Source organism: Typopeltis vanoorti, chromosome 1, assembly GCF_054136105.1.
Source record: "Typopeltis vanoorti isolate ZY-2024b chromosome 1, IOZ_Tvanoo_1.0, whole genome shotgun sequence".
NCBI classification, from domain to species: domain Eukaryota; kingdom Metazoa; phylum Arthropoda; class Arachnida; order Uropygi; family Thelyphonidae; genus Typopeltis; species Typopeltis vanoorti.
In genome coordinates, this window is record NC_143549.1 from 156,753,574 (window position 1) to 156,768,120 (window position 14,547).

Here is a 14,547-nt window from a genome sequence, read left to right on the forward strand (position 1 = left end):
TCTCTTGGACATAATTTATATAATTCTCATTGCATACTTCGGCTGGTTTAGTTATCAAGAAGTCAGTAATAAGACCTTGCTTATCACTATGCTGCAATTTTTTATTAAGTTCATAATACAGAGCTAAACAAATATCCAATTGTCTCGTGAATTTTCCAGAGCACTCAATTGGGAGATCGTTATCCATAAAATAACTTTCTTGCAAAGTCCAATCCTTCTGCTAATTTCTTTAAACTGAATTCTTTAATGGATTCATCACAATCAGAATCTTCGGCAGAACTTTCCCTACCATTTAGTTCGACATCATCTATTAATTGTACCAGTTCCTCCTCATTTAAATCTATTTCTCTATCAATTAATTCACTAATTTCATTTTCAACCATATTGCAAAAGCGCTCTAAATGGCTATTACTATAAAAATATTTTTTTTACATAAAAAAAAGAGCATTACATATTGTATGTAACTCACCAAATAATAAAGTGCTCAGCTTGAGATTAACACACCTATGATTTTTAATGCACTTTCCTGGCAGAAAACGAAGACCCTTTTCAACAATAAATACTTTATATGGTAAACAATTGACGTTCATGCATGCTAAGGGGTATTTCCCCTAATATATTTGCTACTTATAACTACATGTGTGATACGGGCAGATGCAAATTTAACAAAGATAAAATTTGATTTTTAAGTCGTGTTGAAAAATATATGAAAAGATAAAGGGTTACTACAGTTTGTAGACCGTCTTATATCGAAACCGCGTTGTATAAGTACTGCGTTACCTGTACAAAAAAATTAATGAAGCTAGGGAATTGGAAGTGATTGCAAATAGTTGAAGTTCAGAGCATATACTTCAAAAATGAACAAAATAGCTAAAGGATCACATATGTTGAAAAACAATAACAAACAGGGATAAGGAAGTATCTCTTTAAGCATAGTATGCAATCACATCTGAAGTTAAGTGACCAAAATGATGACTGGTTGGAATACTCCCTATGACAACACAGTTGAAGGTTGTGGATTACAAACCTTCAATCTCATTTATAGAAATTTATAAGTTGCTAAATGGGTTTTATAGAGTAGACACAGAACAAATTTTTAATAGATGATATAAGAAGAGGGAGGGAGAGAGAGAACAAGGGGTCATTCCTGGAAATTGTGTAAAAGTGTAGTTAGCAAGGTGGTGAGAACTAGATTTTGTGCTTGGTAAGTGGTGTATAAGCACAATATGTTGCCAGAGATGGTTTTGAGTGTTTTGTCAGTGAATGAGTTTAAGGAAAAAGTATGATGAGAATAATGGTGATTAGGTCTTGTGATGTGGCTGTAATGTGTTATGTGCCTCCTGTAATGAGTCTTTGGATTCCAGGGAGATGCCCATGTAATAATATTTTGGTATGCCAGATATCATGACAGTAGCAGAATATTTTATGATCAATTTTCAATCAACTTCTTTGTTTTTTCCATATTGATGTATTTTATTTTTCCAGTCGCTAATGTAAAGAAAAATACTTCTCAAATGCTTAAGTCTTTGTTCCCTGCCATTTTTGTTTCAAATGCTTGTTTTGCTAATCTTGCATTCTGCAAACTGACCATTCCATCTTAGATTAGCTCTTCTCATACACTGTTGATTGATAATGTCAAGTTATTCTCTTATCTTCTGTGAACAAGTGTTTTACTTCTAATCCGCCTCTCATATCCAGTGTTGTATACTGCTAACTTGGTCTTTTGATTGCTTGCTTTTAATTTCATATAGATTTCTTCATTTAGCTTTGCACCACACTAACCTTTTTAATTCTGTTATCTGTTTCCATTTTTAATTTGTCATCTTCACTAAAAATTATATGTAAATTGCTGAAATACACAATCCCCTTCAATAAGAGAATGCAGTTGATGTGTTCTGTTTCTTCTCTTTAAATAGTGTAGCTTTTGGACATCTTCCTTACGTAATTAATAACATTCAGGATTTACTGAATTAAAGAGAAATATTCTACTTACACAAATTGTGTGTTTTGGTTGTCAGTGTTTGTCCAAGTTGCAAGCACACCTGCTCTCCAAGCAGGCCATGGGCTCTTGAATCCCACCATGAGCATGGATGTTTGTGATTGTCTTTCCTTGGAGGGGAATTTCATTATCTTTACATGAGGTAGTGGTCCGACACAAAAGTTGAAAAAGTTTTGTGTTTGGTCTCAAGAGTAGGGCTTCCTGGTTGTGTGAAATTAAAAAAAAAAATATATATATAAATATAAATACCCCTTTCCCAAGTTTTCTCACAGTAATAATATGCCATATGTTTACAACCTTCTGCTAGTGGGAGGTCACATAAGTAGTTATTACTAAAAACAAATCCTGAAAGTTAACTCATTTGCAAATAAATCTATTTAGAACACCACTAGTAATATTACAAGTAATAACACCACCTGTACAATGAGTACAGGTTGAGTGATTATTATGGGGAGCTTCACCTATGAAGATATAAACTAGAAAGAAGCGAGATCACATTGCAGGAAGGAAATAGAATTTATACACCTGCTGAGAGATAATTACTTAAAGCAGCATATGATGGAGGGGACCAGGGGTGGGAGAGAGTATTGGATCTGCTTATAGAATCAGAAAAGCTATCCAAACCAAAAGTCCTGGGCTGAAGTGAGAAGCAGAAATGCTGTTTTAAAGGAAATTTGCTATATTGAACATTCCACAATAACAAACTATTTGTTATAATGAAAGTGAACTGTTCCTGCATACATTAAAAACAAGAGTACAATAGATCATTTATTTACAATAACATTTCATCGGAGAAAAATATATTTAACATAAAATATTGTCGTAATTTTATAGATAGAAGGCCTTTGATTCAGTATGACAGGAGGCATTGTGAAGAATACTGAACCAGTAGTATAAATACATAATATAAAATGCTTAATTGGAAACTCTATACTGTTCCTTAGAAATGTTAATAGAAATTAGTGGGGTGCTTAAGGGTCAAAGCTGTATAACTGAGAGGAGACCTCCACATAGCCTTTAAAGGAATGCGGAGACCAGGGCTTCTGACCTAATGTCCAATCCTCACCTTCTCGTGGTGCACCCTGTTGGGTATCTACTTTGATACTGAACGAACGAGGATGGGCTGGCAATTTGGGATTTAGCCGACCAAATTGTATTCTTATTGGTTAAACCAAAATAAAAAATGATGGTACAACATGACAAAATTTCATGCCGGCTGGGGCGTCGCCCGGTTAAACAAGGCCCCCGTTGTTTTCGCCAGGGAACCAGGGCGAACAGCGAAAAGTCAGCTACTGGAACAAATCTGAAAACAAACCCCAACTCAACATCACCAGAGTTAAAGATCGGTACTATCAACGTAAGAAGCCTGAATGGCAAAGAAATGGAGCTAGCTGAGGAATTAGATAAGTACCAGATCGACATAATAGGGGTGACTGAAACAAAAAAGACCAAAACTGGTGAGATCTTTCTGAGCAATAAATACAAAATGTTATATTCAGGCAATGACAATCAAGGAAAAGAAGGAGTAGCCATAGTATTCAACACAAAATACGAGGCTAATCTTCTTGAATGGCAGTCAGTCTCAAGTAGAGTGATGTGGGCAAATATGAGAATGGGGAACTGGACAATGAGACTTATTTGTGCCTATGGTCCCACAGAAGGTTCTACTAAGGTAGAAGTGGAGGAATTTTTTGAGGCTTTAGAAAAAGCAACTGACACAATGAAAAAGGAAAAGTTGGTCCTTGTTGGGGATCTAAATAGTAGAGTAGGAAATGATTGTGAGACATACAAAAATATTTTGGGAAAATTTGGAGAAAAGAGCAAAGCTAATAATAATGGCAAATATCTGTTGGATTTCTGCTCAGGACATGGACTGGTTATTACTAACACCATGTTCCAACATAAAAATATGCACAAATTCACATGGAGAGAAGAGGCCAGAAATAAGAAAAGTCTCATTGACTATGTTATTGTTGATAGTGATGTTTTCTCCCTGGTGCAGGACACCAGAGTGTACAGAGGATTTGAAATTGGAAGTGATCACTATTTAGTCTTGAGCAGGATAAAATTGAATTTCATATTGAAAAGAATAACATGTAAGAAAGTTTTAAAGCGAATAAAAGTTGAGCAGCTCTCAGATGTGAACTGTAGACTAAAATACACAAAGATTATTGAAGAAAAAATGAAAGAGTTTGAGAACAGGAATCAAACCTTGGAGATTCAGTGGCAAACTCTGAAGAAAACATTGATTGATTCTGCCAGAGAGGCATGTGGTGAGGTTGTGTGCAAAGATAAAAAAAATCAGAACTCCCTGGTGGACACAGGAAGTTAAAGAGGCAGTGAAGGAAAAGAAGAAAGCATATCAAAAGTTCCTGGCAAATAAGTCAGCTTTTACTCTTACAGAATACAGAGACAAATGTAAGAAAGCTAAACAGTGTGTAAAACTAGCTAAACAAAAGTCATGGGAGGACTTTGGCAAGAATATAGAAAATAAATATCAAGAAGGTGGCAAAATATTCTGGAGGTTGTTGAAGAAGCTTAGGAATGGAGGAAAGAGTGCTGTAAAAGGAATTAGAGATGATAAAGGTGAAATGAAAACAGGAGAAAAAGATATCCTTGAAGTATGGAGTAATTACTTTGAAAAACTGCTAAATGAAACAAGCAGTGATGACAGCACAGTGATAAAAAACACTGACCAGGCATGCAGTCAGGAATACATATCCATACTTGAAGTAGAAAAAGCCATCAAAGGCTTGAAATGTGGAAAGGCAGCAGGAGTAGATGATATTCGACCAGAAATGCTGAAGTATGGTGGTATAAGAGTCTTACAGTGGCTGCACTGCATAGTTCAGAAAGCCTGGACAGAGGGACGAATTCCCGATGATTGGAGTAGAGCTCTCATAGTACCCATATATAAAAAGGGAAATAAAACTGAATGTGAGAATTACAGAGGTATTTCCCTACTGAGTGTTCCTGGCAAGATCTATGCAAGTATACTTGAGAAACGGTTGAGAAGAATTGTGGAAGAAAAGCTTGGTGAAGAACAAGCTGGATTCAGGCCAAATAGAGGCTGTCAGGATCAGATCTTCACTTTACGACAAATAGTCGAGAAAGCATGGGAATATAACAAAGATCTGTATTTAAGTTTTGTCGATTTGGAAAAGGCATATGACAAGGTGCCAAGAGAGAAGCTATTCAATACGCTGCAGTTATATGGTGTCAATGGGGCATTATATCAAGCAATACTTAGTCTTTATTTGAGTTGTGAGTCAGCAGTTTGAATTGAAGGAAGTACAGGAAGATGGTTTAATGTTAAATCTGGTGTGAGACAAGGATGTACATTATCCCCTCTGTTATTCATTATCTATATGGATCACATTATGAAGGAATGTGGTATTAAACCTGATATCAAAATTGGAGATGTTAATGTCAGCTCTTTGCTTTATGCGGATGATGTTATACTTCTAAATAAATCCGCTACAAGTCTGCAAGATTCTCTGACTAAATTGAATAGCTGTTGTAATAGATATGGTATGAAGGTCAGCAATAAAAAGACAAAGACAATGAAAATAGGCAGAATCATTGAAAATGTCAACTGTGTTGTGAATGGAGAACCTGTGGAACAAGTAAAACATTTCAGCTACTTAGGCACGATTTTTACTGAAGATGGTAAATTAAATATAGAAATAGACAACAGAATCAGCAAAGCTGGTATGGTGGGAAGTCAATTGAATAAATTCATATGGAATAAGAAAGAAATTAGTCGGAACACTAAATTAGCTGTATACAAGACTGTGTTCAAACCAATTTTAACTTATGGATCTGAGAGCTGGGTCAGAAGTAAAACACTTGACCAAAGACTAGAGACCGCAGATATGAGAGTCCTGAGAAAGATTAGAGGCGTGAACAGATGGCATCAATGGCAATATCATATTAAAAATGAGGATATTAGGAAAGAACTTGACATTGTCAGCATCCAGGAATGCGTTAGCAGAGCTAATCTCAGATGGTATGGTCACTTAAATAGAATGGGAGAGGAAAGATTAGCAAAACAAGTGTTCTCTGCCAGGTTGGCAGGAAAACGACCCGGAGGAAGACCAAGATATAGGTGGATTGATACGGTACAAAGTGCCTTAGACGATAGAAATATAAGATCTGATCATGTTGGAGTCTTGACAAGTAACAGACTGATTTGGAGGAAAATTGTAGATAGGAAGTTAGTAATGATGTAATTTTTTCATGTAGTACTGTCATATCCTGTTCACCCCTTGAGGGTACATGGCAGGAATTTGATGATGATGATGATGATGATGATAGAAATTAGTGGCAACTATTGCAAACTTTCAAAATGGAAAGAGGTATGCATTAATGCTGCATACTTTTGCCACTGTTTTTAACCTATAATTGGAATATATAACAAGCTTAACCTTGGAAAACAGTAGTATGGGAATTACAGTTGACAGTAAAAAAAAAAAATAAAAATAAAAATAAATCAATAACCTTAGATTTGTCGATGACCTAATGGCAGAGGATGAACATAGGTACAAGAATTAAGACTGAGTTTCTAAGGCACTTAGTGAATATGAATTAAAGATTAGCATTCATAAATAAGTCTTTGGCAAAAAGCCTATGAAAATTTCAGTAAATGATGAAAAATTGAAAGAAGTAGAAAGATTCACTTACTTGGGAAGTGTACAGCATAGAGATAGTCCTAAACATATTTAAGTATACATTGCTAAAGCAGTTGTTGTCCTTGAAAGGTTACAGCCACTTTGGAAGGATAACAAAATATAGCTAACTGCAAAACTACCTTATCAACACCCTTGTTAACTCTATTTTACTCTACAGATGCAAGATTTGGACATTGGTAAAGGAAGATGAGAAAAGGCTATTGGCCTTCAAGAACAAGTGCTACTCTTGAAGATACCCTACATGGCACATATAACAAATGACAAGTTAGAAGGAAAATCTGCTCCATTGCCACAACATGAGAAAATATCACTAAAAACATGACAGTTCCAGTGGCTGGACAATATGGCTAGATCTTATAGTTTACTTAAAATAAAATAAAAAACTGGGATGACCTAGAATTACTTGGATAGATAATATTAGGAAATGGACTAATTCTTCATTCTCCTTGTTAGAGATTCAAGGACAGAAACACCTTGAGAGCCTATGTCAGGACTATTACCTTTATAGTGCATGTCCCAATAGTCTCCATAGACTATGGGTGAAGAAGTGTATGTGTGGGTGGGGAGGTGAGGGGTATATAGTGAGATAATCATTTATCATGATAAAGGTAATTTTGAATTCTTTTACAGATGTTCATCATCAAATTCCTGCCATGTACCCTCCAGGGGTGTACAGGATATGATAGTACTACATGAAAAAAATTACATCATTACTAACTTCTTATCTACAATTTTCCTCCAAATCAGTCCGTTACTTGTCAAGAACTCCAACATTATCAGATCTTATATTTCTATTGTCTAAGGCACTTTGACAATAGAAATATAAGACATCCACCTATATCTTGGTCTTCCTCTGGGTCGTTTTGCTGCCAACCTGGAAGAGAACACTTGTTTTGCTAATCTTTCTTCACCCATTCTGTTTAAGTGACCATACCACCTGAGATTAGCTCTGCTAACGCATTCCTGGATGCTGACAATGTCAAATTCTTTCAAAATATCCTCAGTTTTAATATGATATTGCCATTGATGCCATCTAGTCTTTGGTCAAGCGTTTTTTTACTTCTGACCCACCTCTCAGATCCGTAAGTTAAAACTGGTTTGAACACTGTCTTGTATACAACTAATTTAGTGTTCCGACTAATTTTTCTCTTATTCCACATGAATTTATTCATTTGACTTCCTTCCATACCAGCTTTGTTGATTCTGTTGTCTATTTCCATATTTAATTTACCATCTTCACTAAAAATTGTGCCTAAGTAGCCGAAATGTTTTACTTGTTCCACAGTGTTCTCCATTCAACACATTTGACATTTTCAATGATTCTGCCTATTTTCATTGTCTTTGTCTTTTTATTGCTAACCTTCATACAATATCTATTACAACAGTTATTCAATTTAGTCAGAGAATCTTGCAGACTTGTAGTGGATTTATTTAGAAGTATAACATCATCTGCATTAAGAAAAGAGCTGACATAAACATCTCCAATTTTGATATCATGATTAATACTACTTTCCTTCATAATGTGATCCATATAGATAATAAATAACAGAGAGGATAATGTACATCCTTGTCTCACACCAGATTTAACATTAAACCATCTACCTGTACTTCAATTCTAACTGCAGACTTACAACTCAAATAAAGACTAAGTATTGCTTGATATAATGCCCCATTGACATCATATAACTGTAGTGTATTGAATAGCTTCTCTCTTGGCAACTCGTCGTATGCCTTTTCCAGATCGACAAAACTTAAATACAGATGTTTGTTATATTCCCATGCTTTCTCAACTAATTGTCATAAAGTGAAGATCTGATCCTGACAGCCTCTATTTGGCCTGAATCCAGCTTGTTCTTCACCCAGCTTTTTTTCTACAATTCTTCTCAACCGTTTCTCAAGTATACTTGCATAGATCTTGCCAGGAACACTCAGTAGGGAAATACCTCTGTAATTCTCACATTCAGTTTTATTTCCCTTTTTATATGTCGGTACTATGAGAGCTCTATTCCAATCATCGGGAATTTGTCTTTCTGTCCAGGCTTTCTGAACTATGCAATGCAGCCACTGTAAAACTTTTATATCACCATACTTCAGCATTTCTGGTCGAATATCATCTACTCCTGCTACCTTTCCACATTTCAAGCCTTTGATGGCTTTTTCTACTACAAGTATGGATATGTATGCCTGGTCGGTGTTTTTTTTACCACTATGCTGTCATCACTGCTTGTTTCATTTATCAGTTTTTCAAAGTAATTAGTCCATACTTCAAGGATATCTTTTTCTCCCGTTTTTATGTCACCTTTATCATCTCTGACTCCTTTTACAGCACTCTTTCCTCCATTCCTAAGCTTCTTCAACAACCTCCAGAATATTTTGCCACCTTCTTGAGATATATTTTCTATGTTCTTGCCAAAGTCCTCCCATGACTTTTGTTTTTAGCTAGTTTTACACAGTGTTTAGCATCCTTGCATTTGTCTCTGTATTCTCTAACAGTAGAAGCTGACTTATTTGCCAGAAACTTTTGATATGCTTTCTTCTTTTCCTTCACTGCCTCTTTAACTTCCTGTGTCCACCATGGAGTTTTAATTTCTCTATCTTTGCAGACAACTTCAACACATGCCTCTAGCTGAATCAATCAGGGCTTTCTTCAAGGCTTGCCACTGAATCTCCAAGGTTTGATTTCTGTTCTCAAACTCTTTCATTTTTTCTTCAATAACCTTTGTGTATTTTAGTCTGCAGTTCACATCTGAGAGCTGCTCAACCTTTATTTGCTTTAAAACTTTCTTACATGTTTTTCTTTTCAATATGAAATTCAATTTTATCTTGCTCAAGACTAAATAGTGATAACTTCCAATTTTAAATCCTCTGTACACTGTGGTGTCTTGCACCAGTGGGAAAACATCACTATCAACAATAACATAGTCAATGAGACTTTTCTTATTCCTTGACTCTTCTCTCCATGTGAATTTGTGCACATTTTTATGTTGGAACATGGTGTTAGTAATAACCAGTCAAAATAAAAATAATACAAAATGTTATATTCATTGCCTGAATATAACATTTTGTATTTATTGCTCAGAAAGATCTCGCCAGTTTTTGTCTTTTTTGTTTCAGTCACCCCTGTTATGTTCATCTGGTTCTTATCTAATTCCTCAGCTAGCTCCATTTCTTTGCTATTCAGGCAGGCTTCTTATGTTGATAGTACCGATCTTTAACTCTGATGTTGAGTTGGGGCGCGTTTTCAGATTTGTTCCAGTAACTGACTTTTTGCTGTTCGCCCTGGTTCCCTGGCGAACACAACGGGGGTCTTGTTTAACCGGACGACGCCCCAGCCAGCATGAAATTTTGTCATGTTGTACCATCATTTTTTATTTTGGTTTAACCAATAAGAATACAATTTGGTCGGCTAAATCCCAAATTGCTCTTACAGATGTTTTAAATTTTAATTATTAATGTATTAAAATGAAGAAGTAAGATGCTTGATTACTTAGTGACTTGATTAATAATTTTAAGAAAGTAAAATTCTGTGTGTTAAATATTAACAAAATTACTGGATTGAAATTATAATAAAAGCATATCTTTACTCGAAGTCTTTATTTTCTCATCAAGTTATGGATTCAACAAGAATTAATTTTTTTTAAAGCAATGGCATGATAACTATTAGTGCTATCTTGATATGTAATATTTATCATATTTTTTTGGACCATTAGGTGCACCCTTTTATAGAGAAATCAACTTAGAATTGTGGGTGCTTCTTACGGTACGAAGGTAGGTGATACCGTAAGTCTTGGTTTCCCTCATTTTCGATGCAAACCAAACATGTCTCGCTGCATATGTGAGAATCCCCGCTTTATGTACAAAAACTTTACCAGCATCAATAGTAGTTGGTGGGCGAGTGTATATGGTTTTGAACGGTTCATTTAGGTTATTTTTATAATTCGTTGAATTTTTTATTGTCATAGAACTATAAACATGAGTGTAAAAAAAAAAAAAAACTTTCATATTAGTGACTTCATTAATAATTTTAAGAAAGTCAAATTCTTTCTTTAAATTTTAAGAAAGTTAATTTATGTGAGTTATTAATTGATTGTGATAAATTATGCAAAACAACATGGAAAAACAGTGCAGCAGAAAGACATTTTGGTCCATTGCCAACAGAAAAAATAATTTGCATGTGGAGAAAACAAGAACAATTGAAACTGCAAAGTAAACATAAGAAAACATTCCATGTGCACCTTGAAAAATGGCCAGAATTAGAAGTATAAATGAAAAATTGGATAACAAATCACCTAAGTATCGGAATAGCCATTTCTACGAAAATGATACTTTTTGGAGCCAAATGATGGGCAGCTGCTAATGGCATTACGGATTTTATCAGATTACCTTCTTGGTGCTTTAGATATTTCATAAAAAAATTATTTATGAAAATATTTTTTTTTTCTAAAAATTTTTTCATAAATTTGGGGTGTATCTTATCATCCAAAATATGACACTTAGTTTAAGTGTCATAAATTATTTATGCAATTTTTTTTTATTTTATTTTTTTTTGTATAATAATGGCAAATTATACAAAATTATACATGGTAGGATGGTATGATGACTGTTAAATTCTTGCTTTCAGAGACTCATGGATTTTATTGGTGAATCTTATCTTGTTGCTGATACTGAAAGTGAAGACCTTGAAGCTGAAGAAAACTTTATGGAAGAACTTGGTAAGTTTGTTAGAAAATATTAACACTAATTTGGTTTTATTAAGCAACATCATTTAGATTTTGTTTGTTTAATAATTTTTGTTGTTTTAATCATGGTAAATTCATAGAGTTTCAGCATAATGTTGGTTGAACAGTGGTAGAAAATATCCAGGAGGAATGTGACAGATTCATTTCCATTCTTGAGGTAGGAGAGCCCAACCATCATGAGTTTTTTTTATGGTGTTTCTTCAACATCTTGAAATAATATGCAGGCATAGAAATTTTTCCTATAAATAATTCAGAAGGTTTAGTCTAATGAAATCTAGAATTAATGAAAGAAACTAAATGAATTATAGAACAATTGAACTGGGAGAACAGGTGAAAAATAATCAGTCCATGCTTATGTCAAGAGAGAGGTGGTAAAAGAAGCATATTCTAGTAAAGATTTAGGTAAATATACTTGAAAAAATGCTAAGTAAAATCATAGAAGAGGATAACTGTGAAGAACAAGCCAAGTATTATTACGTGACACCTCCAAGGAGTCCAAGGACTCATTGAAGGAGGGCACATTATTACTACTAATGAGAATACAATAAGGATTTATGTTTTAAGGTTTGTTGATACTTAAAAAACCATACTATATGGTGGGAAAGGAAAAGTGTCTAAAACATAATCTTGGTGTAAATAGAAATTTTTATAGCCCAAGCATGTACATAATTTGCAAAACATTATCATCATTTCTGATATGTAAAGAATGTACAGGATACTCTAATACTATATAATTAAGTTTACATTATTATTTCCTATCCACCATTTTCTTCCAAAGTAATCTTATTCATGACTTTAATAGTCATATGATTCATTTTAAGCTTTGTGTTGTCTGAGATAGATAACACAAAGTTAAAATTCACTCGCTGTTTTTTCACTACCTTCTCAGAAACCACCCTCCCCATACAGAAAAAAGTTGCTTCTCATCACTTCATTTGCAAAAATCATCTCGTTGTCCATGTGATAAAATAAGTAAATGTCTCATTCATAACACCCCTTTGTCTTCTATTCACCAGATTCTGCTGATTACATATCCTCAGTCCTCATAACCAACATTCTGCAATCCCAGAATCATTGCCAAAGTTATTTCATCCCCTTCAAATTCAAGTGACTGAGCACGGCAATCCAGATTTATTATTACATGACATCTCCAGGGAGTCCAATGACTCATCAAGGGAGGGCACCTACCCTACCACTCAATTCATCCACTACAATGAACTGCAACTGCAATCATCTACACCAGGGTTTCCCAAACTTTTTCTACAACAGAACACTTCACAAATCCTGAAATGTTCACAGAACACCTTGGTTATTTTGTAATGTATTAATTGTTAATTTAGCTGATTTATTATTATTAATTGATTAATAGCCCCTGAGTGTTGAATCTTCAAAAGGGTGGGGCTCTACCCCCTAACGCCTATGCCGCCCAACCTCCCGCATTCTGGACTGGTAGCCGGTTCTCCTTGAATTCTGATGACTCAAATTTTGAAGACTCGACACTCAGGGTAGCCTCTGAGTTTCAAAATGTTTCAAATAACTTGACAAAAAACGTACAAAAACATTACAAAAAAAGCTTATCATTTTATATTATATAGTAGATTATAAGTACTTACGAGTGAATGCAGACTTTCTCCTGTGTGCTGATAGTTTTCCCCTCCTTTTGTACATCCTGGAGATCGCTTTGTTGGCTGTGGTGGATGACTCGCTATCTTCTGTTGCGTCACAAACACCTTCAGTAAGAGATTTCTTAATACGAAAATTACACAAAGTCCCTTGTCTCTTATTCATATTAAAATTTAAATCTGCAGGCCTATTACTTTTAAAAAATCATGGTACTATGGTTTTGAAACTTTCACCTTACAATACAAACTTGCGAAGAAAGTATTCAGCATTACTAGATTTGAGAACTGGATACAGACTACCTTGATCTTCAATTTTAGTGGAAAAATTTTCTTTATACTTCCTTGCTGATTGGTCACTAACATTTGCAACACAGATGTTATTTTGTTCAGTTTTGAGAACAGAGGATACGCCGCCCGTTGTTGTCATCGGCTTGCAAACAATTTTTATGATCAATCATAAACAGCGATATTCTCTTTCCTGATTGTTGAACGATTTCGATGTGTGAAAATTAATGATAATTCATGAATATTTCCATGTTTAAAAATATGCTGCTTGGTCACTGACATTTGCTACACAGATGTCATTTCATTCAGTTTTGAGAACAGAGGATACACTGCCCATTGTTATAATCCGCTTGCAGGCAATTTTTATATCTTGGAAATAATCCAGGAAATAACAACGTATGCCTTTTTCTCATGAAGTACTCTTGTCACTTTATTATGAAAAGCAACTAGATTACTAAAAGAAGTCCTTTAACAAATCCATGCTGACCTTTATAACTATTTCCCCTCATCTGCCCAATTCTATTTATAAGCTGTTACTAATTTTTCTAAAATCTTAACCACAGATGAAATACAGGTCCATAAGTTGATACCTCTACCCTTATACAGTAACACTATCTTACCCTTCTTCCAGTCCTTAAGGACTCATTAAACAGCTAGATCAGTAGCACAGTCAGTTCCTTAACACATTCCATTAAAACTATTATGAAATCTCATCCAAACCCATTTACTGACTTCAGTTCTTCAGTACTTGCTGTATGAATGGCTTTGCTTTTTTGTTAGTGCTTACAAGCAAGTTTGGAGATTTTATATTCACTGACACAATGAACAGAGACTGTGCATGAAATTTTTTCTTTTGGTTAAAGCTGCAGCTGAAACTGTTGTAATGCTTCAGCAATCCGTTAAGGATTATGTTTTAGGTAAAACATAGGTCTCTGGGTGTTTTTCCCATTTCAATAATGGGGATATGTCAGTTGAAGACCAACCTTTAACAAGCAAAAATTATGAAGTAGGAAAAAGGCATCGGGAGTAGATGATATTCGACCATAAATGCTCAAGTATGGAGGTCTAAAAGTCTTACAGTGGCTGCACTGCATAGTTCAGAAGACCTGGACAGAGAGTCAAGTTCCAGATGATTGGAGTAGAGCTCTCATAGTACTCATATATAAAAAGGGAAATAAAACTGAGTGCGAGAATTACAGAGGTATTTCCCT

General features: G+C 34.8%; 1 protein-coding gene across 2 annotated transcripts in view; it reads left to right on the forward strand.

The window, feature by feature from the left end:
* LOC150110573 (kinetochore protein NDC80 homolog) overlaps window positions 1-14,547 on the forward strand; it is a 201,158-nt gene that overhangs the window by 83,594 nt on the left and 103,017 nt on the right. For both annotated transcript variants that reach the window (XM_090394897.1, XM_090394906.1), the window contains exon 7: window positions 11,312-11,402. In XM_090394897.1, the coding sequence (XP_090251023.1) occupies window positions 11,312-11,402 (91 nt within the window). The remainder of the gene's footprint in view (window positions 1-11,311; window positions 11,403-14,547) is intronic.